Source organism: Augochlora pura, chromosome 1 (genome assembly GCF_028453695.1).
Source record: "Augochlora pura isolate Apur16 chromosome 1, APUR_v2.2.1, whole genome shotgun sequence".
Lineage (NCBI taxonomy): Eukaryota > Metazoa > Arthropoda > Insecta > Hymenoptera > Halictidae > Augochlora > Augochlora pura.
Window position 1 is genome coordinate 11,607,886 of NC_135772.1, and position 26,706 is coordinate 11,634,591.

The window sequence follows — 26,706 nt, forward strand, 5'->3', positions numbered from 1 at the left end:
CACAACAGGCTTTCGTAATTGGCGCGGAGGCAACCGCAAAAACTGTCAATCGCCGCCTTCCGGCCGACTGAAGTCGCAAAATACGGCTCATTAGGATTTCATGACGTATGAGGATCCCTCGGCCTCGGTGTACGCCTACCCTCAAAGGCTTTAATTGCCGGTGATAATGAAACCACGGTTTAGTGATCCGTCGACGCGGAACTACTTTGTCTGTACAACTGTTATGATGCAAATGGATATTATATACTATACTACATGGTTATTACTGTTTATATACTTCCTATGCGAGAAGAAAAGATAGAATTGTTTAAAATAACTTAAAGGTAAAATTGTCTATAAAAAAATATTATTGCAATACCTAATAGCTTCATCTTTTAGTTATATAATTGCCAATGAACGTTCAGATTAGATTTAAATGATTTTGTAATAAAAAATTTTTTACTAAAAGTTATTATCAACGAATATCAATCCATTATTTCTTATAATATTTATTATGTTAACTGGCATTTGTTCTTGTATGCTTTTTATAATAAATATTATATTAAAAAATGTTATCCAATTTCGTTCGACGTAATCTTTTAATTTGCTGAATTCTGTTACATTGCCACCCCCAATATTTGTATATATGAATATTATTAAATATTATTATATTATGTATAAATATTGTTACAATATGTATTCATCCATCTTTTGCGACAAGCGTTTGTAAGACAGTGTCACAAGCTTCAACATCGATTGCCAGCGCTTTCGCCAGGCTCTGCACAGAAGAAGGCAGACGAGACTGACGTGGAGTTTTCGTGAAAATACGCGGAGCTAGGCAACATAGGGAACGTTATTAAATGCATTTCTTTGTCGAGCAGATCCTTTCGCGGCTGCTATTAAGCAACTTCAATAAAGATTATGCGTAACGTTGTGCCGGGATCATAACAGAAACATTTTTCATTTGCAAGTATAATCGCGCACTACGTGGCTGATACGGAAGGTATCGCGGGGAACTTTTGGATTGGCAAACTTTCGCAGCCGCGCGGCTACGGTTCTTTCGGTCGCTTGTTCCGTGGGCTTCGCGAGTCATTCAACGAGCGTGAGAAGCGGCTGCTGTTTTCTCAATTTTTACGCAGAATTTCGGCGATTATAATGAAATATTTATGCCGGCTTTTTCTCGAGGTAATAACTCCTTCAAGATCTTCAAGCAGATAATTTCGCAATATCGTGAGATTCTCATGCACTACGTTATGCATTAAAACCGGCAATCTTTCTAAGTAATATTGAGAAATTTTTAAGTTAACATTCACGAAGTTTTGGTTCGCAATGTATTGGTATAATTTTTTCTTATATAACATAGTGACATTTCTACGAAAAGTTAAGCGCACCCTATAAATTCAGTTGGATATTCTAGACTGTATGGTGTAATTTTAAAGTTTATTTGATTTATAATAATTTGCATCTGTTGAAAATAATGTATCTATACATAGTTTCGAGGCTTTTAAATAGTTTCATTGCTTTAAGTTTACTTACTCATTTTTCTCATGTATTCATCAAATTCGCAGCAAAATTATCATAAATATAGAGGTTGTGATTAAATTACGGTGTTTATACACCTATGCCAAAAATGAGTAGATGAAACATAAATTTGCGGAGATATTGGAAAATGTTCGGTGAAATTATTGAACGAGAAAATACGTATTTATCTCATATCTGTTTTTCAAAGTTGATTTAAACGCTTTTTATTTTGCAGGAAGTCGCGCAGATCAATTACGATTAGTCGTAATAAAAATAATATATAAAATTATACAATATAATATATAAAATCTGTAAAAATATACTCCGCTCTACAGGGTAGTTTATCGACAGAATCTCGAGATATTTCAAAGAAAAAGAATACGGGAGCAGTGACGCAATCAACTCGCAACGATTGGACTTCAGGAAATGATAGAAACCGTCGCAATTTAGCACGGAGCAACGAAGGTGTCTAAAAGCAACAGAGAGAACTGGACTGTCAACCGAATAATCTGAAATTTCCCCAACTACCGAGCTGTGCGGAAGAGACAACAGTGTCCATTTATTAGATTTAAGTTCTAAGGTAATTATCCTCTTCGCAAAAGCAACAGAATATCCAGACCAGGTACTGTTTTCGGTCAGAAATGGTTAAAGCGACGAGGTAACACGCGCGCTAGAAATAGATAACAAAATGTCCAAGCTTCAATGGACCGTAATCGTGATCATGTCTTGTTGCCACGTCCTTTCAACACCTTTAATGAGGCGGAGAGGATCGGCTTTTCCTTTGAACCAGGTGATTCCCTGGATTGGTTTCATTTTCTTCCTGGCCTGAGAATCAGCAATGGCGATCGGCGTAATTGTATTATATCTTTCCTTAAGTGCGAAATCAATAATAAAATTGTCTAAGTATTTCTCTGTCAGCGCCACTTCATCAACGTGTCAAAAAGGCGGGTATCGATTATTCTCTCAACGAAACAATCGTTTCTAGAAAAAACGAACTTTGTCGGTCATTTTATACTTAGTCATATTTATAATGCTATACACATAGTAATATAAACTATTTTGTAATTTTATTGCAAGAATAGTTCGTTTTGATTAAAAAACATTTTTATTACAGATAAAAGAGAACACTTCTTATTTAGCATCCGTGCTGGCTATACTAATTGTAGAAAGAGCAGCGAGGTAATACGATAAGGATGAAAACGTTCAAATACAAAAATAAGAAACACTGTGATCCACGAAGCGTTAACGCGCGAAAAACTGGTTAAATAAAAATATTCGCCCGACAATTGAAGAGTCGTATTACGTCGAACGCGACAGGCTCCGGCTTTAATAGAAGAAATCGGGACTCTGTACAACGTCACGGCGTGTCACGTGTTCGAGAGCACCTCTTGAGGGCTCTGTTCTCAATGCCTCGCACGAATAGAGGTCCTTCATGCCGCCACGGTTCCCGATCTTCGATCTTCCGCACGGAGCTTGCTCGACCGTGAATATCTACATAAACCTACATTCGCGAACGATCCGCGAGAGACTAAACCGTGGACCATTTTCGGGGCTCGTCTTTCGGTAAATCGGAAGTCTAAATGAACGTGGCTCATCAAGTGTAATCTACATGAATAGCTAAAACGGAAGTATTATTCAAAAGTGGTGCGTCAAATCTGCAATTCATTTTGCATATATCTAATATTATTCCCAGTATCATTTGGAAATGATCAGTATCAAGTATATATTTATAACATATATTTATAATTAATAGTATCAAGTATATATTTATAATATATATATTTATAATTAATAGTATCGAATTTATATCTATAATATATATTTATAATTAATAGTATCGACTTTATATTTATAATAGTTTTGGGCAATAAATAATAAAGAAATAGCAGAGCTTGATGAAGCACTGTATAAATTAATTAGAATAAGCTCCTCTAAAAAATTAAAGGAATGCTTCATGAGCGAAAAATTGTGAGAATTTGAACGCCTGTAACGTTGTGCATAAGAATTTTGAAATCCCCTGCCTGTGGTCATTTTACAGCGTCAAATACCTCTTTCCACAATATGTCAAATACAAATATTTATCAAAGTCCTAAAATTTTGTTTTAAAAGACTGGTCGATTGTTATGAACGTAATCTGTCACTTGTGTCACTATTTTTATGAGCCAATATTTTTCATCGCATGTTCCTCTGTTTGTAACAGATTTTTTTACTCACAGCTTCGATTTTACTCGCTATCTATAGTAGAGCACATATGCTGCTCGCTAATTTACTCCATATACAGCTTTGTTTCATATTAGCGGATTATCTCCTCTCTTGTACGCGTTTTAAAAGCTAGAACGCCAGCATCCGCTTAACGCACACTGGCTCGAACGTGCTATATCACGCTCGTGCTAGCAAATTCAATCAATGTTTTTATATAAACTACTCACTGTAGCATTATCTGTTCATATATGTGAAGGAAATTGAGGATGAACTCTGCAATAACAGTTTTCAGAATACAATAGCAGGATTTTAAACGCTTTGCGGAGAAAAATACGATAATCGAAAAATAATTTTTTCCATTATCGTATAGATCAATTTATCAATATGCATGCCCTTGATTCGAATTCATGCGAATTGATTTTTAGCAATAAAGATCACTTGGTAAAAGACTGGTTTAGAGAATATTTGAATCAACAAAAACATTACAATTATAAAAATACGTTTATGATGTTAACTAATTATAATTACCAAAATTGAATGTAAGAAATTGGACAAAGTCATGATGAAATGTGGATGTCATAAATTAAATATCCATGGATATTAGCTGTGCGCATGATGAATGCGTACAGCACGTCAAAACGTAACCATATAAATTCAGAGCCTAACATTTTATATTTTCCTTAAGTAATTTTTAAAAGCAAAGATAGTTTTCAAAAGCAAAAGTAATTTTTAAAAGCAAAAGTAATTTTTAAAAGCAAAAGTAATTTTTAAAAGCAAAAATAATTTTTAAAAGCAAAAATAATTTTTAAAAGCAAACTAAAGATTCAGTTAATGGGCAATATTCGATAACAAAGTTATGTCGTTCCAGTATTTCCTAAACAAACTGCTGATTATACATATTTATCAGAGAAACGAGTATATAGCATATCAAATTTTGATAAAATCTCTACACTTCATAATCAATGTTCTATAGAAAAGGATCGTGGAGTTTCGTGCTTTTTCCATATCCTTTGAATTTTTCGCGAATCTACGATCTACGGCCCGCAAATACAAACCGCGAAATTCGCGAATAATAGAGTCTTTCGGCGGATTTCAAAGGTACACGGGACTGGAAATTAAGCCAACCATGCTCGGTGATCGTATTTCTGAGCGAGGTCAACGGGGTTCTTGCAGCCGCTGCTCTTTTCGCGATTTAAGCTTCGCTCCGGGCAGCATCTGCGCTCCTATCACGTCGAGGATCGTGCAGACACGGCCGCTATTCTGTCTTGCGGTTCTCTGTATAGCGGTCCGTCGAACAGCAGAGCCGGAAATTTTATTACAATACGAGCATGTTCCCAACCGTTATGCCATGTTGTTTCACAAAAATGGTCCAACTGTCTTCATCGTCCGTCTGTGCGGCTTACAAAGTTCATCTAACCTTTTGGCCGTCCGCTTTACAAACGAATGCGAACAACAGCGCGTTTACTGCTGGTTTTATTTGGCGATGTATAGTTACGTAAATTGAACGATGATAGTATTTATTCTGGTTATAATGAACCAATGAAAATTTTAAAGACGTTTCAGAGTTTATATGATTATTACATTGTACTTTGAAAAAAATATACATTCTCAGGCTATACATGTGGGGATAATGAATAATATGTAGAATAATAACGAGAAGAAAAATTGGAAAATGTATGTTCGTTAGTAGAAAAAACTTATCGTATAAATAACTTGAGCTCTCATTCAAATAAATTAATTTATCCAATCGAAAAAGAATGTCCTGAGTTTACAATTGTTTACGTTCGCGATATCTTCGGTATGAAATAAAAACATAGCCCATTCTTGAATTATTTACCAGCTGCGAATCTCTTGCTGAAACTGTTACTGTTCACGTTATAAATAAAAATCTTCGCGGAAGTTCATTAAATCGTGAAATGCCCATTTCGTTCCAATAAATGGAGTACAAATAAGAGAAGAAATTCTGTATGCGATATTTCGATTAAAATATCCATTTACCGTTTACATATCGTCGATATCCTCGTTTCATCGAACTTGACAAAAACTTTCGAGATGAAACGTCAACTCATCGAATCCTCGAACCAGCAAACCTAAGAAAAACCGTAGCTACATGGATACCGAAGACGGTCCAATATGTCTGGAACTGTGGCGGAGAGGTATCCGAAGGGGATGAAATGAGTAGCGCTTGCCGGAGACAAAGGGCATGTTTCTTACGTGCCAGTCAGCCACGTTTCCGAGATCAAGATGGCTGCCCAGACGCTTTAAGAATCGCCCGACAGACCCCTCTTTAAACTTCGTTCCTTCCTTCGGTTATTCTGTGCCCGTAATTCGATCTCGCCTGTAAAAGGTAGAGGATGCTGAAGAAAGGCTTTTCATTTCCTCTTGGTGCTTCAAGTGTCGTCCTTTCATCGGGACGCAGACTTCCCGAAACAAGAGGACAATTGCTCGGTGTACCATTCGCTTTCCTTCAGCCACCGTTTCCTTCGCCGGCGAACAGGCTGCGCTCATTTCATGGAACCCCTTTCATTTTGCTTCCCCGCGAGGTGAGTAAAGGTGTTCGGCTTGTCAAAAACCCACCTCGCGTCTGAGGGAGCGGAAACCACGCGGTGCGCCGTTTTGTTCTCGATTTACGAGAAAATACCGTCGAGCCCGTTACCTTTCATTACCATGAAAATATGCTATCAGAATAATATGTATGCCCGCAATGACGGGTATCTGCATGACCGTTTCGCATGAAATGTCTCGAGACATTGTCAGTGAAGCTGTAAGATAAATCACGCTAACTTCAGGAAAGAAAAATCTGGCACAGTAGACGTGCAGACGCATTGAGTGCCGCGTCAATTCTGCACTTGGTGAACCTCATCGGAGAGTAAGATCAAAATTTCAAGTAGACTCCTGTGTCGGGCATTGTTTATAGCTAGACTGCAACTTTCCCGCATGTGCATTAATTGAGTAATGCGTATAAGTACGCTTGATCGCGAAAGTATTCGGTCATCGTGAATATTTAGCTAAGTTATTTTGGTACCTGTACATTAACCCCTTGCACTTTATGCAAGCTCTATTAAGTATGAATATTATTAATTTCTTCTACATCGAAATAAAAATAAATTCTTCTGTTATCAAAGTACAGAAACGAAGGTAAATAAAGACAATACAATAAACAAAAATTGTCTGGACCTATTAGGAAAATTATTAAGTACGAATAAGTGCTAACCGTCACAGCATGAAAGGAGCAATAGTGCAAGGGGTTAAGCTGATTTCAATTTAAATACTGTAACAAAATAAACTGATAACTGTCCGTTAACAATAATTTTAATTTACAATTTAATTGAGAAAAATTGTTAATTGACACAAGGTTATTGAATAGGTTTGTATAAGAGTGCGATGTCAGAAAATTTTTCGGAATCATTGGCATGATAAATGGCTGAACTGTGTTTGCAAAACTATTACAAACTGTACTTACCAACGCCATAACTACTTTTCACCAATGTTGTCGTTAATCTCTCTGGGTAGTAAATTTGCAGTGCCACTAAAATAAAGTTTCCTTCTCATTGTTTCAGTACTTTGCTTTCATGTGACACTTTCATAGTTATAGAGAATTATAGAGACACAAGAATACGAATTCTTTTATTAATCAAATCGTATTCATCAATCATATTAATGTAAAGCAATTTTTATCCAAATTGAATGATATATAATTTATCCTTTTTAGCGTATAGAGTTATCACTTTAAGTACATTTTAATAAAATAAAGTGATACATTTTAACATCGCCAGTATATTACGTACGAAATTGTAAGACAGATTGTAGAAAGATTTACGATCTCCTGGTTTTATATTTTTCATAAACTTATGTAAGCACTAAGGGGAAGATTAACTCTAAAGTTACGAACGACCGACGTTCGCTTCTCGGATAATAACTTCACTGTGGAAAACAAGTTTCTGAGATAACAGATAGCGATCGGTCTTTGAACCTGCAATAGATCGAAAGGAAGGAAACGCTTTTTAAATAGTTCAATGTTCTGTGATGCTTTCGCAATTTATAGTAACAACGAAAAAAATATTCACTGACTTACATTTTCTATATGTATGTTGAAGTTTTCTAATCCGAAATTTTTTTATTAATATTTTAATTGTTTAAATAGTAAGTTAATTGTTTAATTGTTTAAAGTAAGACATTCTTTTTGCCAAGAAAAATTGGCTGTGTAACGTCACAAAAAAACAACAATTAATGATTTTGTTTTCCTTTATCAATGAACGCAAACAAAGATAATACATTTTCAAATATTTAAATTGAGTTTCGAAACAGTTATGGGAACACAGATTATGAAATATTATAGTAGAGCATCGAGCAAATAGATGGATTTGCTATAGGCTCTGACTACGTGTATCTCAAAACCATTTATTTGAAATTGACAGACTCGATAAGAAAAAACAATTCGATCAATTTATATACTCCGACGTTTACAGATAACATAAAACATTCATAAAAGCATAACAAATAGAACATTCTTTTTTTCGCATGTATGAAACAAAAATTCAGAACGTTATTTGATTTGCACCTTTGATTCTATTTAAATGAGCATGTTCTCCATTTCTACTGTATACGTTTTTAATAATAATTACGTACATTAGTGGCGACAATTATATTTTTGTCGTTTTCGATGTAATTTCATAATTAATTTTTCATACTTTGTAGGACAATAATTGGTTGCCAGGATGATGTTTCTATGTATTGTGTTAACACATTTTTATTGAGATACTTTAGAAAAGTTAGACGATTGGAAAATTGAAAAATAAGAACTACTTTATTGTATATAATATTAAAGCAGCGAAAAAAATGTTTTGTAGATTGTTCGAAATTTTTTCTCTTCTTTATTTTCTAGGAAGTTACTTACGATAAAGAAATTTCGATCAGTAATATTGCAAAATAGAATATTATAAAGGTAGGGTTTAATTTTCACCTATTCAATTTCGTCAGAAGTACATCAAATCCACACGCTAGTAATCTTATTTGTTGCTTTTACAGGTGTTCGGAGTGACTTGCAAGCATCTCGAACATAAGTACGAAGCTCACGGTACTCGATTCAAGTTCGCCAGCATCCGTGGAAGCCCCTGCTGCGCCGTTTCATCCTTTGAAACCGAACTCGGGACGGTCGATTCCGAGAGCCGTGACTTCGACGGACGATGCTCTGCCCGTTATCAGAACGTACTTCCGCTGCAGTCGAGCCAGCTCCGCCGGTAAGCCCTTTTATCGGCGCTTTTTCAAATTTCGTTTCCTTCGATCCCTTGCTGCAGACGCATCTTTTTTCGCGAGTCCATTTCACCCGGCTACGAGCATGCAGAAAAGTAACTGCGCGCAGGGCGGGAGCAGCGAACTTGCGGAACAAACACAAAAGCGATAACGCAGGAAATGAAACAGACACCCGAGGAATGTTTTCGGCAAATCTATCGGCTCTCGTGTAACGTGCCCTTTATACAACGAATCCATTGTTCGATCTCAAACGGATTAACATACAAGTCCAACTGTGTTAACTTTTGGGCTATAGAACAATTTGCAGATTTGTTTTCGCGTTATAGAAGTGAATGAAAAGTCTCTTTAAATTTGTGCTGCAAAGTGGTTTTATTTTTTCTTGTACGTGAGAAAAGTATAATTGTTTTTAGTACAACGCGGAAATATCAATTTTATTTCATTTCTAGGAAATTATTACAATCGAAGATGTTCTAATCGTACTTGCAGCAAGGCTTAACGGCGGCACTTAAAAGCTTTGCCAAAATCTATGATTACATAGCTCACAATTTCGAGAAATAAAATAAAATAATATTTAAAAAAATTTTTTTAGTTTTGTTATTATAGTTTTAAAAACGTGGAAGACTTTTTTGCTGAAATATTGTTCATTTCGTGTAAGATATAAAAAATTATTTATGCTTATTGTTAGCACAACTATTTAGGCCCCCATCGGTGTATAATTTTCTATTCGCCTTTTACGTGCGCAACATTTTCCAATAATCTAGAAGGAATCATTGCAAAGTCTGCGCAACGTTATCTAGCGCACTAAAAACGCATTTGTATCGCCGGGTGAGCGATCCCCCGTTGGCGAACGTAGACACAGTTGGAAGAAACGATGCCGAGCCAACTGGAGTAAGATATTAAACGTCAAAAGATTGCTACGGGCGCGACATTAATGTTCACGGTCGATCGGCAAACTGTGGAACCGGTGCTCGCCCCAATCGCGGCTTAATCTCTTCGTTGAGCTTTAATTAAAACCGTCCGACGGAGAATTTTTATTCGACTGCATTTATTAAAAGCATGAAAACACGCGGAGGATATTCCTATTTCCATTTCACGTTCCCCTGCGTTCACGGTTTTCTGAACTTCCCAGGGAACCTCGGTTTTTCCTCGTAAATACTTTTCGAAACAATTTCCGCCGCGACAAACGGCAGGAGCACGAGACCCCGCGAGCTGCATGTTTATTCATGTTATGCTTAAAATACGTCAAAAACTATCTGCATGCTCAGCCCCATTTAAGCCGCCGTTTACACAACGGAATCTTTTCACGTTCAGAATAAATATTCGATTCCGCGATTTTTAAATGAAACTGCCTCTCGTCTGTTATTTCCACCCGTTTCTTGTTATTCCTCGGCGGTTATTTGTAATCGACGTCACGGCGACAGCTAAAAAATATTCTGTTTCTGAAATAGCGGCATAGTGGTAGTGTAAACTATGTACTTTTTTAATGTTTTACAGTGTTATGATTTAAAGAAGGTGTTATGTGAAGATTACGTATCGATTTGAATTACGTCGTTTCTTTCTCGCGCTCGTGTTCTTTTACTCGTAGAATTTTCGAGGATTCACACACGTATGAACCCTTTGCACTTGAACGGCGATCATTTAACATTATTTAACACTATAATATTATAATAATTTCAGTAAATACATCATATAAAATACAGCGAGTTATTTCAAATGGAACTATTATAGGTCAGAGAGACGATTTTAAATATCGAATTAAAATAGCTCCGAATGCAAAGGGTTAACTATTCAACAAATTCTATATTATACATGACGTTGAGTGGTGGTAGCCTACTTTTCTTATTGGTATATAAGCATGTTTCAAATTGTCTTCGTTGAAGGAGTGGAAAACTGTCCGTCGAAGTAGTGTCTTATTACCTCGTGTTATCGGTGGCCTATTCGTGAAAAAGTTTTCGTTTAGGTCTGTCTCATCTGCAGCCCACATGTCTGAGTCGCAAATGTCGTGATTGTCGGTGATTATAAGCAGTTTGACCGATCATCTGCAGGGATCTTGCTGGTACTTACGTTTATGAAAAACGAAGAACTTTTAACTATACCGTGAAACTCCTAAGGACATCCATTCTTCCGAAAATGCCATCGAAACTTACAAATTTAAAGTTTATGCAAACAATCTCATAATCATTGTAGCCTCTAATCAATTACACGAATACTAAGTTGTTAGCAGTAGGTTGGAGAAAGGAAAAACAAGATAGAAGATTATTTAATTTCACGGAGGTTAAGGGAAACGTGTTAGCCAGTCGACCGGAAGATGCCGATGAGGAATCCGCGGCGCAGATACGAATTTCGCGGCGGTTTTATTAAATCAATCGAGGTGTACTCCGAATTCCGAGCGATGTGAACTGTATTCCCGGGCTGCCTAATATTCTCCTCACGGATTGAACGGCTGAACCTGTGTTCCCGGGGCGGCGAGTATCGGCAGAAGGGCCGATAACCGGCCACCGTTTATCCGACACGTATGCATATAACCGTAAAAACGTAAAAAAAAAGCCCTACGGTCGGGCGTAGATAGCGCTTTACGCGAAACAAACGGTCCTGCAAGGTTCATCTCGGTCACGAGTGCTCGCATTTGCATGCATACAGTCGGGCACCGCTACGTAGTAACGGGCGAACACCGGCGCGACGGCCGCCCGGCCGCGTTTCCGGTTGTTCTCTCGAGGGCGTTGCGAGCGTTTCGTGAAACTGTAACCCGAGGCTTACCCCCATCGGCGCCGGCTGGCCTTTCCGACCTGGGCATGTCGTTCTCGAGTGCGGAGGAAAACGACAGAAACCCGTGAACGAGGAGGGACCCCGGCCGGTCGAGCGAAAATTGACAATCGGGAAATCGCCGAACAATAACTTTGAACGCAACAATTTTCCCCGATTTTTCTGAACGGAGCCAGCCCTGTTACGAGTACCAGAGAGCTGTATCGTATTTCTCCTTTATAGGGCCAACTTATTAGTAGTTTCAGAAACAAACTCGTATTCTGTTCGTGTTTAACTCTTTGCACTCCGAATTTTATTTCAATTTCGTTTCGAAATAACGTCGAGTGGGACTCGAAAATGGAGCTCCTGAGATAAAAAAAATTAATGTCGAGTCACACTCGATATAGGAGCGCAATGGGTTAACCCTTCTAGTGCTAACTAAATAATAAAAGTCTACGTTAACACATACACCCGCGCACTCATATTTCATTCAGTTTATATATATGTATATATCAAAGTATTTTATAGTCAATGTATGCTGTAACACATAAGGTTCTATTTAGGATGAATTGGTTCGTTATAGGATGTCCCACTGTACCACAAATTAAACATTTGTATTGTTGTTCAATATTGTCCCGTTAAGTCGTTTTAGCAATTGTGAGAATAATTGCATAATAAGTGCACAACATTATCTTGAGATAACCCAATATGTACACAAAATTGCAGAACATGATCTGAAAAATTCGAACCATTCTTTATCTCAAGAATGATTTAAAATGAATGGATCATGGAATATCGTCTTAAGCTTTTAGCAATTATAAGATGTAAATAACATTTGTAATGGTCCGTAAATGACGTCAACATAGTGCAATTCGTATGACGTCCTATTTTATCAATATTCTCTAAATAATGAGTAAATATTCCGATTAAAGATTGGTTGGAGTAACAAGTTGCAACATTGAATGCAATACACGATGAATATTATTACATGTTCAATGAATTTTATGAACCTTGCAGGACGTAATAAAATTCATCTCGAAGAGTAAGTTCGTGAGGAAGCTAGAGATAACAAAAATGTAAATTTCAGGAAGAAGGGTTGGCTATCTCTCCACGGAATACATTTCCTTTTAAGTTATTCCAAGTGTTAATTGTTTGTAGTCGTTGCAGAGAAACCGGTTTTAAATTAAATTATTTGTTTAGAACTGTGAAGATAGATTTATCTATAAAGTCTAAAGTTCACATAATCATAGCAAGTATTCTATTCCAAATCGTGATTAACAATCGAAAAATATCTCACAGCTGACGAGGAGAAAATAGAATTTAATAAACGTACTTTGGTTTGCAGCTTCAAACGAACTATATGCATATTTTATAGACATACAGTAAATTCTCTTTAATTATACCAATTTAAAAATGGCGAATCTGGGAAAACGCGATACGATTATTCGAGCATCACGACTTATCTTTATAGTTACCAATGATCAAAAGTTATAAAAACCAGGCACAAGACTCGAATAATCATACCCTCTTTTCCCAAATTTTCTTATTTTCGTTTAAAAGCTGCAAAACATCTATGGAAAATTTGCCGTAACCGTTCGTTAGGCTTTCTGGTAAAAAAGGGATGTCGACTGTCTTATCCGAAGAACTGGTCGAAAACAACTCGAGCCTGTTTCGTTCGGACAACGTATCTCTGAAACGAGAAAAAAAAATATCACCTACACACCGTTTTAATCCGCAGGAGCTGTTTCACCTGTCCAGTAGTTTCAAAAGCCCAATCAAAGGTTTCTGGGAAACTAGAGTGTAGAAACTGGGTGACGCGCAGCAGTACGCTTCGAATCGAAATACGATCCCGAACGAACAAAAAAAGGGAGGAAAGCCGCTGATGTGATTTCCCACGGAAGGCTATAGTGACGCGTAAGTAACCCAGACACGTGTCATGCGATGAAAACAATCCGGCTGACGGATTACTCTGTGGATAGTGAATTTTTACCGTACGCACGGTTAACGGTGCCCACTGCCAGCAGAGATCGGAATAGGATGCGGTTTACCGAATAAAATGTCGCACGTTTCGCGCAACATCGACTTCCGTGAACGGAAACAATAAGATATTCCGACGCAGTGAAACGATTTACGTTATGCTAATTGTATCATACTGTTCAATCAATGAGATTATAATAGATATGTAAAACAGATAAATTATAGTAATTTTCGTAGATGAATTCCCGCGGTCTCGAGCCAATCCACAATATACTACAAGTTTGAGCAATAATTTATTAAAGATCAAACTGTAAGCTTGAAAAACTCCGGTACTGGTTCGATTTTTCTTGAAAAAGGTAATTTTAAATCTCGAAGCAATCGAAATTTTACTGCAAAATCGAACAATATATTTTTTATCGTTTTTGCTTCTATTACGACGGAATGAGTTCAGGTTTTCAAGAATATCGCGGCAGAATGATCCTATAAAGCAGCCCTGCGTCTGGTACGTAAGAATTTATCACGGTCAGATGCGGTAGTTTCTCTGCCGCGTGAGAAAATACGGACTAGCGTGATACTGTTCTAACGATGTTGTAAACAGAGCTATTCGGCCGAAAACGTCCCGACTTGCACATAAATGAAACCGAACGAAGGATGGTCACCGCGTATTTTCCCACTTCTCTGGCTTTGTTCATTGTTTTTGAAACTGCTACTGACACGATATCGACAGGAAACGTGATGTCAAATTTGTTGCAAATAGTATACACATATATATGTTTTAAGCTAAATTGAACGGTGGAACGTATATTTGGCAGCCGACAGAGGGATGGTAATATTGTTGCGTGTCGCTTTAATAACGACGCCGTGAGCAAACCTATTATCCTTGGACGGCTTATACCGCGCAGCTGCGATAAATTTTCCTTAAAGCTGCATCCTATCCCAAGTCCAGAAATAATTTTAACAAATTCGTATCACTATCGTTCATTTACCGATCCATTTTCCTGAATGTTCGTTTTCTTTCTTTTTTGGGACCTGGGCTGTTCAATTTTAAGTTTTTGGTAAATAACGCCTGCGGATGAATAGATTGATAATATAAACGCATGTATCTCATATTTTCAAGATTGATGTAAATCACGAACACAAGCGTTTTTCAATTATTTCGAAACTTTTTCTGTTTCATTATTGTCTTTTTTTATCTGCAACAACTTTTCTCATTTTTTAGTTTTTACTTCAATTACAAACGCATTTAAATTCTTTACGCTGAAAATAAATAATTATTTGGTTTAAAGTGATGGAAGTTGTTAGTTTAAGACTGTATCATTAACGATTATAACATCAATCATTTATTAATATTTTACTGTGACTTATATATCCGCATTTTAACATCAAATCTGGCAGCGTCGGTTGTGTGACCCGTTTTGTATATTTTATTTAACAAATATTGAAATTACAAGGATATTTCTATCGAAAACAATACAATAAATTCCTTTATGCGAGCACATTTTCTCATAAAGATTTCTTATAATGAAAAGAAAAACATTTCAATTACTTTCAATGCTTTGTAGCTTTGTGCGTTCAAGATTGTTGTTGCAAATGCGTCGAACAATATCAAGTTTGTTTAAGAAGGTTTATGTCGTCAGTAAAAATATTATAAGTACACATTAAATATGTTTATAAACACTCTGGAAAGTAAAATTACAGTCTTTAGTGAAGTTTCAGTTCGAAATAGAATAATTAATTAATTGAAGGTTAACGTTGTAATGCATAATGCCAACTAGTCGGCATCTGTGCAAGGATTAATGAGTACAAATGCGACCATTGTTGTTATCCGTGTAACCAGATCTAAATATTGACACTAACTGAAATTAGCGCACATGTATTCAAAGGTGTAATGATCGATGCATTTAAATGTTTGATTATGTGTTAAAATTCAATATACGATCTTTATTAATTTTTTATCACAAAGTCAACTAAAACTTAAGAAAATCAACAATGTAAAATTTCTGATAAAAATTGCTGATATTTTCAAGTTATAACTTTCACAGCAAATTTTAGATCATGTATATACATTAAGTATTATAGTAATGAATGGTTTCTGACTCCTTCTTTCATAAATCTTGATATTATAAATATATTTCCATGAGAATATTTTTCAGGCATCTGGATCAAATTTGTCTGGAAGATAGTTTCGAGAACATTCAACACGTTCGTTACCAGCATCACACATGTGTAGCGATCACGATTTTGCGTCAACATCAAATAAATTCTATGAAAATAATTCTTTAAAATTGTAATACGTAGCATAACATTTAAAGAATTTTTAGCTTCTCTTTGACGATATTTTCATCATATTTTATAATACACAAATAAATTTACGCATGCTAAAAACACTGGCAGCGAACGTGCTAATGAATTTATTGCATTATATATTGAAATCGGAAGAAAATATTTTTATCAAAGAACTATTTCTTAAGTTTGTTAAATAGAAAATTTAACTGAAATGTATAAAAGCCGCCATCTCACTTGCAACAATCCGATATTAACATCCAGCGAAATCTCAGAGTCGCTGCTTGTATGAAAGGATTTAAAAGCGGTTACCCAAATATTGAACAAAAGTAGAGCAAATTATCTTACCTTTTTTCGACGCGTGAAAGGAGTCATCTTTCGGCACGTACTGTATATCGTACTCCAGCGTCGTTTTCGGCAAGATGAGCCTCTCCTTGTTGATCTTGTAGACGGCATACTTGAAGGCCAGCTCCGTACTGCTATCCTTTTGGTCATGAGTGAATATAGCACCTGAAAGCAGCCGGTCGACATACAGGTGAGGGGAGGGCAGCGCCGACAGAGTGGTTCATTAAATTTGATTTTCGCGTCGGTGGCGAAATTCCCGATCAAAATGCACCCTTTCATGCCAATATACTTAGAACGTGCTGACCCCGCTATTCTTTTCGGACGAAGGACAAGTGTTCTCCGGTGCATTCTATTAGCGGGACGGAACAATTTCTCGCCGGCTTATTAATTTTCCATGGTGCGCCGTGCGCGCAGCTGAGCGCGACCATTAATTTCGTAAACGCGGATGTTTAGAACGCGATATCGCGGAAACGATGTTTGCGCCCGTTATTGTTCGCGTGTGCCGTGTGATCGTATCGTTACGTGGAAAAAGTACTTCATAACGGTTCATCACCAGCGGATTTACATCTCGAGAGCAGTCTGTCATACGCTTCATGACAGATTCTTCGAGTTGTATCACGGCTCGAGTACCGAAGCAAACTCGTTTACTAATTGCTGATCGATGCTTCGAAACTCGGCGAGGCCGCGGGCACGAGCATGTCAAGGACTTGGTGTACGTATACAAAGAAATTTACACGCTCACTGACTGCGGGGTATTAGACCGTTAAATACGTAATGTCCGACTTTTGACAGTAACTTTTTGCTTCGTGGCACGTTTGTTGTTAACGGTGCATAAGACTAGGCAACGTTTAAGGCGAAGAACATCAAATTACTAGAGATCCAAGCTCTGAGAAATGACACCGCCAGTGTTGTAAAATGAAATCAAAATAAAATGGAAAAGTGTAGGTGGAGCGATTTACCTTGCCCTTGCGTAGTGTTTCATTTTCTCATTTCCCGATATTACCTTCAAGTTCTTACGGTTATTATCCCGATATTACCTTCAGGCACCGTCCGTTAACGTAAGCGTAAAGTATTCGTAAAAATCCTATACACGAATAATAAATTGCAAGCTTGCGAGTAACCTTAAACGATAACCGTTTAAAAAATATGTGCGCGATACAGCCAAGATTCAATTTATAGTTAGTCAAGATTCTAATTATAGTTATTCGTAATTACAAATAATCATGTGTTTATCAGAAGACTCAACGTTCTTGTATATTGTAATAATATTGCACCTTTGATCGCATAAATAATATACACACATAAATAAAGCACAGACACACCCATCTGATGTGCTCCTAGCCGAAAATGGCGATTATGGTGGAACTAAACGGTGAGGGGAATCAAATGGTGTCATTTGTTTACAATTGACTGGGCACGAGTCCCTCGTTTCGTGTAAATTGGGGTTAATAGGAAGGGATCGTTTCTGCCAATAAGGGAAACGCTTTTACCCTACTTCTCAAGGGCGTTAACAGGGGTAGGTTGCTGAGAATTGGATCTATTATTTTTCTCAACATACTTCTGAATAAGAGATGATATGTAAGTAATCCATACATATCAATATTTTGTAAAAGATATAGAAAATATATTTTGCACATCGTACCGAGGGCAACTTGAAAACTACTTTTGTATAGTGTATAAATTAAGCAGGCTTGTACCAGATTGTTTAAAACTACTTTTCATTTAGATTAATTTCTTTTTTGGAAAATTTTGCAAGAGATTTCTAAATAATTATTTATTTCTTATTGTTGGAAACGTGCCGATGTATCTAGAACTCAATCTAGTTTGCTAGCTTTACTGAAACAAGTAATAGGGATGTTTATGATGATGATGTGGATGCAGAATGTTCAAGCGGATCTCGAATTAAGGTACTTCAAACAAACTGTTCGTACGTATAATGCAACATGTTATCGTATAATATTATGAGAGAAAGTCGATATTGTATTCCGTAGTATAATGGGAAGTTCAAAATTACATGTATCATAAATAAGGACAGACACGATTGTAACTCAATCTTTCAAGCGTGCTATGTAATGTCTCGCAATTCGTAACAAATTTTAATAAACAGAAACTTACTCCTGTCGTATCTAAATAATTGCTACCTTGATGTTCTTTAATTAAAAGATCCCCATTGCTTTTCTCACCCCAGACTATTATTGCAACTCTTAGCAGAATCCCCTACCTCGGTACAAAGGATTTTCATTACTTTTTATTCCTTGCCGCCTGAGAAATTAAAATGTACACTGCTACGATTTGATTATATACAGAAACACGTAGATGAGCTCACAAAGTAATAAAAGATCGAGTTTGTTTCTTCCCCAGACCTACTGACAATGCGTATATATTTACGCTCAATAAATTAATAATATCAGTAATGTATCTGCGTGAAAAGACTACGATTATATATATTCTTCCAAGAAATTATGCAACTGACTTTCATAACACTTTGATAATACCTGCTTGAGACTTTGAATATCTTAAAGTTATAAAGTTGTAAAATTGCAATGTAAGTGATATTAGAGAATACAATAGTAAAAATATGAAATTCTTGAAGTTTACGAAATGATCATTTACAATTACTGTTGATTTAATAACTAAAATGCTCACTGCGAACGCAGGATAGCCTCATTGAACAAGCAAAAGATTAAAGGGTAGAACTACGTATTATTTTCACAACTACGATATAATATTATTACTACGATATTACTACAAAAATATATACAACGTGTATCACGTTTAAGTGCCAATTAAAAAAGTTGTACTTCGTAAACTTATTTGGCTTATCTTCACGTTCTTCCATTTAGGATTTTCACGAATAAAAACAACAGGAGATTGCTCAATGTTTCGGTAATTAAATTGCATTAAGTCTGTTTCGCAATTTTTGTAAGTGAATAAGAAAATTAGATAATTCTTAAATCAATTGGATAATTCTAAAATTAGAATTTCGTTTCATCCATCTCGTTGATTAATTAACGGGGACGCAAGCATTAATCAGCGACCGAGAAAGACGATATCCCGGCGAGGGATTCCATTGCCGAAAAGCCTCAGGAGGCATCAAAATCTGTGCAAACAAGAGCAGAGCGCGCACATCCGCGCCATTCGTTCGCAGGACTAATTAAGGGACGCAGGCACATTAATCGGCAGCCGTGCAGGACAGAGCGGCTCGGTGAAGCATCGTCCTTTTGTTGCTGAAAAATAGCCGGGCGTCCAGCGGAACGGAGAGTTATCAATTTCCGAGGATCCTTCGTGGAGGCTGCGCTATCAAGAATCTGGTGGCCCGCGGCTGCGACAGTGACATACGACGAACCAGTAATCGGAACGTCGCGTCAACGGGTGTTCCATTCACGCACCCTCCAGCTAATTCGTGACGAGAGCTAGCTGCACGCGCCGCAACCGTTCCGATCGCAAACCGCCATCGGCATTGGGTCAGAACTGTTTATTCGAACTCGTTTCGCCGGCCACATCTGACCATGGGAAGTGTGCACAACCCTGCGGCGATTCGGTGTGGATGTAAATATCTGAACAGCCTCGCGGAGGTCCTTCAAAGACGCGTGGCCGGGCAATTTCTCGCGGAAAAAGATCCCATTTTTGCGAGACCTTCTTTTCCCGGTGAAAGTCTGACAAGAGACTCGCGTCTGACCCCTAACAAAATCGAGGCCATCCGCCTGATTGGACCGGGATGACGAGTTTTCAGCGGCGTCCCCGCGTGCGCCAGCTTCCTTTGCTTTTCTTCTATGGCGACAGTTTACCTTCGCCTAAGCGAGCCTTCCGGCTACGCTATCGGCGCTCGCCGATGCGCCGGGGTGACGAAAATAGCGGGAACCATCATCGGGCGCAGCCAGCAAGAAATGCCTAAATAATACAGTTTCGATCTACGTCCGTTTTCTTCGGCGCCCTCTTTTTACGAACGTTATCTCCACCGCCGACGTCCGGAGATCAGAAGGAATTTATACGCCGCCATGCATGGAAATCGCAACACCGAGGAAATATAAAACACCGGCGCTAAATCAGCGATACCTGCACGCTGGGAGGATACATTTGATATTAAACAGAGCGTCCAACGCGAATTTTAAATTGTAGTATTTTCGTAATGGTCATTTTTACAGAGTCTCGGTTTACATCGAACTCGAGAGCGAAATTGTTTCGTGAATTTCGGGTTTTTAAACGAATCATATATGTATATATCATATAAAATAGAAATATATAAATATGTAATATAAAATAGAGCAGCTACTTAATTCTGAATTTCGTATGATAGACGTATAAACAACATACGAATGTTATACTCTTGTTGAAGTAATTTGTTTGCTTTATCGTTTGATGGTATTTGAACATTATAAGTTCATATCTGTAATCAGAGGTACCGAAACATTCTGATACCCATTTTCATAGAAATCAAAAATCACTTTTTATGTATCGGATCTGCTATTTCGTTTTCCAAATCTCCGGTCGTAATTCTATTTATTAAAGCCTGGCAGTACTTATGCTTCGGTTTTGTTTGCGCAATTTAGGACTATTGTACGATGATATCAACTCGAGAAAATTACGGTGGAACGCGCTGAGAAACAGCCAGCCGGCGTTGGTAAAAAGAACACTGAAAGCCCGTAATGACGGTAATGCCAGCCCGGTGAGACTACGAAACAAGAATCCTATAAATCGACTAACCAGCAGAAAAAGCCGAGACCGCGTTGTAGCCCCGAAACGCCTCTCATGCAATTTCTTCGGTCGAATCTTTAACCTCTCTCCCCGCCGGCAGTTCTTCGCGGTTGTTTTATCCACCGCCGGTGAATCCTGCTAATCCATTTATCGGCGTATAAGCCGGTTCCTTTCCGGTTCTCTTATTCCATGGCCGGTCTACCAGTCTGCAACTGTTTCCCCGTTCTTTCCGAGAGAGGCGATAAGTACTGCCGCGAACCCTCGACAGAAACGTAGTCAACTTCTTTCAGCGGTTTCTTTCCGGTACCCGAGAAGTATCCGCTTAACAGCTTCGCTTTATCATTCGTCGTTTAAATGGAGGGGAAAGGGTTCCGACGAAAAAGTCCGCGGGCGGTGGGGAGTAGTTTTTCCGGGAGTTTGTTTGCCAAGAATTATTGCGGGGGATGAGGTCGGGAACAGTGTCTGCAGTTGCGCCGTCGAAGGAAACGAATTTCGAAGCTAATGCTCGTCGAAGAAGTTCACAAATCTTCCACCGGTTATAATGACCGCTGAAAAAGCTGTCTTTTAACGCCTCTGACGTCTTTATAAATGAAGGGTTACCGGCAACGGGTTCTTATCAATGATTGCGATTTTCTTTCTTAGTGCGAATAATTGTCCAGTTATCGTAGCTGTTCCCAATTGCGCGAAAAATCGAGATAAAAATTGAATAATTAGTTAAACATTCTAAGCGAAAGGAAAAATTTAATTTTTTACCACACGTCTACCGAAAGTATAGAAAGACGCTATATTTAGTAACGACGCACCTATACTGTCAACGTAAAAAGTATTCATCCACTTAATTTTAGATTTCTATAATTTTAGATAAATTGTTGATATATGAACTGTTATAACTTTGTAGAAATGAGCCATATCACAATACATCTGGACTTATTTTAAAGTTTCAAGCGTCTCCTTTCGGAATTCAACGATCAGTCCTTCCGCGCATAATTTTACAACTCGCTGCGAACTGAAAGTATACTCGAAGGTTTACTCGGAAACTTTACAAACCGAAACGTCACCAAAACCATTGAAAATATTTTCTCTCGAATAAATCGACCGCGGCGAACAAGTTCCGTCGTGTAGAGTCCTCGTGATCTTTGTGCTGCTGTAAAGTATATACTACACCTTTCACTCGGAGTGCAATGGAGTGACTAAAAAAGAAATAATGAATCGAAGTTTAAGAGATCACTTGTAAAGAAGAGACTCCAATCCTGAAATCTGTGTTACGTTCAATGGAGAAACAAATTTTCCAATGTATTTACATGTATTAATGCGTGACATTTTTCGCACATTTTCCGTAACATTTTCGCATTAAATTATGCACAGGAAAATTCAGAGTGCGTATCTTAACCTCTCGCCGTACTTTGACGAGTCCGACTTATGACGAAAATTACTACTAACAAATAATTAAATATGGATGTTATTCTGTTCTTTAAAATTGGAATATAGTTCTAATCCCTTATTAATATTTAAGCATTCAAGTAAATTCAGGCACGATATACATATTAATGTTCTGTCCCTTCCAAGTAATTGTGCCAATTGAAAAATTCCTAATCGTGGTGACTGTAAAGGAAATGGTACGTCAAGGGGTTAAGGGAAAGCTTCAAGCTGTAAACCGAATCTACGTGTATTACTGTCCAGTGCTGTACGACACGCTTTTACGAAATCAAACAGATCGGAAATACAATGTGCGAATCATTTTTACACTGATTTTAATTACCATCCATTTTTTGTGCCATCATTATAGAAGTCCACGCGCAATCTTAAGAAACGAGTGGGACAAATGCGATTATTAATTTAAGCCTGGTACATTGAAAAATGGATGGAGGGACCTTGTATCGCAGAAATCAACGTCGCTATCCCACATCCATTTTCAACGTAATCTTCACGAATCCTATGGGCTTAGGATAAGGTGGCCGGGATTCCTGTAGGTTAATCTCCATTTCTGTGGGATTACGTCCACGGACGAACTAGTATGGGACGGCACGAGCAACGCGAGATACATAAATCTCAAATATCTTCAGGAAGCTCCACGGTTTAATAACACTATCGTTTTCTGAATCATCAGTTTAATCGGGCCTTACTGTATTTGGCCGACTTACCGACTTGATTGTCCGCCGAACACAATGTTCCTGCTATCCTGATCATAATTTGGAGATCAATGATCTCACATGAAAATTAAGCTGCAACCGCGGAATGAAGTTTCTTTATATGGGATTCTGTTTTTTTTCTTGTTGTAAGAGATACGTGCTTCCAAAGCTGATAGATTTGCAATTAATCCTCGCGAGGCGAACCGTCTGATAGGCAACCGTGTAGCAGGCATAATTTCCAATCGCCCGTAATCGAACTCCATCAAGGATTATCGCTAGATTCTGGATTTAACATATTTATGACAAAAATACACTAGTGCAAATAGAAAGAAATTATTTCATTTTCAAAATATTATGTAACTTTTATTTCGCCTAAAGTAACCTCTGTAATTACTATTAGCCATTATTTAGTGCAACTGCTTTTTGGCCGATTAGGTCGACGCAATGGTGTCATTTTAAATGTAAAATTCGTTGGATCATTTTTTCTTCATGTATTCTTTTATTAAGTTTCTACACATTTGATTACATTCGCTGCAACATTTTATTTTCAATTTGTTGGTTAATTCAAAATATTTAACAGGATTTGCTGGCTGCGTAAAAACAGCTAGCGTTAATTAACCCTCTGACTACCGTTGGCGCCAATAGGCGTCAAGATCAAATTTCGCCCCCCGTTTATTATTAAATTTGATTAATTATATATTGTCAAATATTTATGTTATATATTGTAAAAAAAGCTTAAAATTATTGTTCGCTTCAAGTAATATTGGTTTAATGTAATAGAATTCAATATTTTGAATATTTTAATGTACTTCCTCAGAAATGCGTGCCTAACGAAAAACTACGGCCGTGCCAAAGTCTGCCGTAGCCAAAGGGTTAATATCACGTATAAAATATAGTGTAAGAATAGTGTCATAATTTTCCACCTAAAAGCGAGAATCGCTTAAAAATGTGCCGCGTTCAGTACAAAATTTATGACCGCTACCGTAACTCGTGTAAAATATTGTTCACACGGCTGCCTTGAGGTAGAACTATTTCACTGTTTTTCAATTTAAAATTTTCTGTTTCAAATCTTCGCAGCGTTCTCGATAAAAAGAAGAATACACGCGGACGGCTATAAAATTTCTTCTCCGCGCGGAATGATACAGCCGCGTTCTATTTTTCTCACTTTCGTGAGGCGCGATTTCGCAACAACAGGCGGTGATGTTCTCCGCGAGTATGTATACCGGAAACGTCTTTCGCGCGAGAGAACGCCCGGCAACCAATTTCTCCGCTCTGTGTATTCATTTACCTTTAATTGCATTCCGCGAGAAGAGCGATATTTTACATCCGGATGGAGTTCCCTTCGCAGCCGGCGAGCAAGAAAACGGTGACGAGCTCGCGCGCGCGGCTTCCGAAAGAAGGGGGCTCCTAATCGGATGAAAGAAGTTAATCGAAGGTGTGCCGCAACGGTCTGCGAACTCGCGAATTCGATTTGATTGCGCGGGGTAGACAGAATTCACGGATTTCCATGCGGCGCGCGCGCGCGCGGGCGCGGAGACGGTCCGCTAACTTCTCGCTGCCAGGCGGTTAACGAGCGCCGGAAGTTAGCGCCGTCTGGCCGGGAGAAAGAGACCTTCGGGCGGTTTTCTCGGTGACCGTGGCCGGGCGGGCATCCTCGGACAAGAACGGGCTATATCTCGTGTTTACCTCGCGCGAACGCCCAACAAATCACCGGGGAGACGCTACTCGAAACAAAAGGAACGAACTCTTTGAAATTCAAATGTAACTGTCGCGACTCCCCCGCGAATAAAACGTATCGCTGACAACCGGTATCGGAGGGAAACCGTGACCGCCTGGAAATCAATGCCCTGAAACGAAACTTGAACTATCGCCGAGATACAGAAGAAAATTCCGCCCCGATAAAACCGCTCGGGAAAATCGACATGGAAAAGTTCGATGGCTGTTTCGTGCGGCAACCACGTGCTACTCGCGCGCTGGATTCCTCTCGGTCCGTTCAGGTGCTCATCCCTACGGTTAACCACAGCACCCCCCGAGTTCTCAGCCTTCTCGATTACTTTTATCAGTCGGTCGTTCTCTTCGAGTTTGTTATTTCTCCGACGCAACGCAATAAATTCAATCTCTGTTCTTGAGTATGCTCCGTACGGAGTATTTCACCGTACCCCGTTATCCCTTTTTACTCAATCCACCCTTCCTGCTTCGATCGATCGAACATTCCGATTCGAAGAAATCTCTCTCGGACTGCGATAAAGAGTCTTCCTTGTTATACAAGTTTTATAAAATTTTTACAAGTTTCTCTCGTCGGTTGGTACGATTCAACGAGGAATATCTATCTCCACGGGCTTCGCGTATATCTCGCAATATAGAGATTTTATGATGGAAAGGATTTCGATTTTCATATCGTTAATTTTATGCTGGCGTTCGTTTTACTGGTCGTGCTTCCGCATGCTTTCTGGCTGATTATCGAGTTAATGCAATGAGAAATATGGAATACGCACCGTGGCCATGAGCGGCACGTTTTTTAAATGTTTCGCAAGAGCTGCTTTATAGCACAGACCGGAATCTATTGTTTATGACAGCAATTTCGTTTAATAATAGCTCTTTGATGTTAAAGGAACACGATTAACGAAATATTCTTGACATTATGTTTTAGCGAGCGTCAATTTCATGGAATTCTCAAATACTATATCAAGAGTTAGTTTTAACGCACTGCCGCCTTTTCATTCGCAATTCGAGCGACAATATGCTTTCTTACGTTCCTGATTTCATCAATTTGTATTCGAGTTTTAATATTATCGCATAAAAACTAGTCTCACATAATTAACAATTCTCTGCGATAATTTAAACACTAATTTAATGAAACGTTTCCACGTTTATCATTTTTTTCGGACTTAGTGGTACTGTCTTAAATGCCGCAATTATTATTTACTTTCATCACTTCGAATTATATGGAATCACCTAACAAGATCAGCTAATTACATTCAACACCTTTAGTACTACGGGATTCTGTACATATACGTAAAAAATTATGAATGGTTATAAAGGAACCATTGATAAATAATAGTCACAAGTTGCAAATTAATAATACTAACATGTATACTAGGATACATTGTAATGTGTCACAAAAATATTTTACAATGAGGAAATGGTGGTTACCTGAGATCATTCGAGGTAAGTATTTCCTCAGGGAAAATGCAACCCGCGGCTTTGTTTACTAGTTATTAGCGAAAAACACGGACGCATAACTCGTAAACAAAGCCACGGATTACATTTCCGCTAAGGAAAAAGATACTTTAAATGACCTCAGGGATCCCTCATTTTCCGCTTGCGAGTGACTTTTAGAACACACTGCATAGTCAACGAATTCTATGTAATTACGGGAAAAACGAATAGGCATTTATCAGAAAAATCAGTCATTGTTTTTATGATTAAACGTACTATTATCGTATGTTATTTCATGTTACTTTTATTAACAGAGAATATATATTTTTATCCGGCTTTTGTTTCGTGCAATCGAGGTGGGGAATTTTTATTTCGCATGAAAATCCGCTGGTTTGAGTTACTATAGTAATTCAATCATATA

General features: G+C 38.0%; 1 protein-coding gene across 1 annotated transcript in view; it reads right to left on the reverse strand.

Annotated features, from left to right (window-relative positions):
* The window catches only part of LOC144467996 (glutamate receptor ionotropic, kainate 2), a 211,558-nt gene that overhangs the window by 132,447 nt on the left and 52,405 nt on the right, over positions 1–26,706 (reverse strand). The window contains exon 3 of the mRNA XM_078177070.1: positions 16,306–16,467. Within this exon, the coding sequence (XP_078033196.1) occupies positions 16,306–16,467 (162 nt within the window). The remainder of the gene's footprint in view (positions 1–16,305; positions 16,468–26,706) is intronic.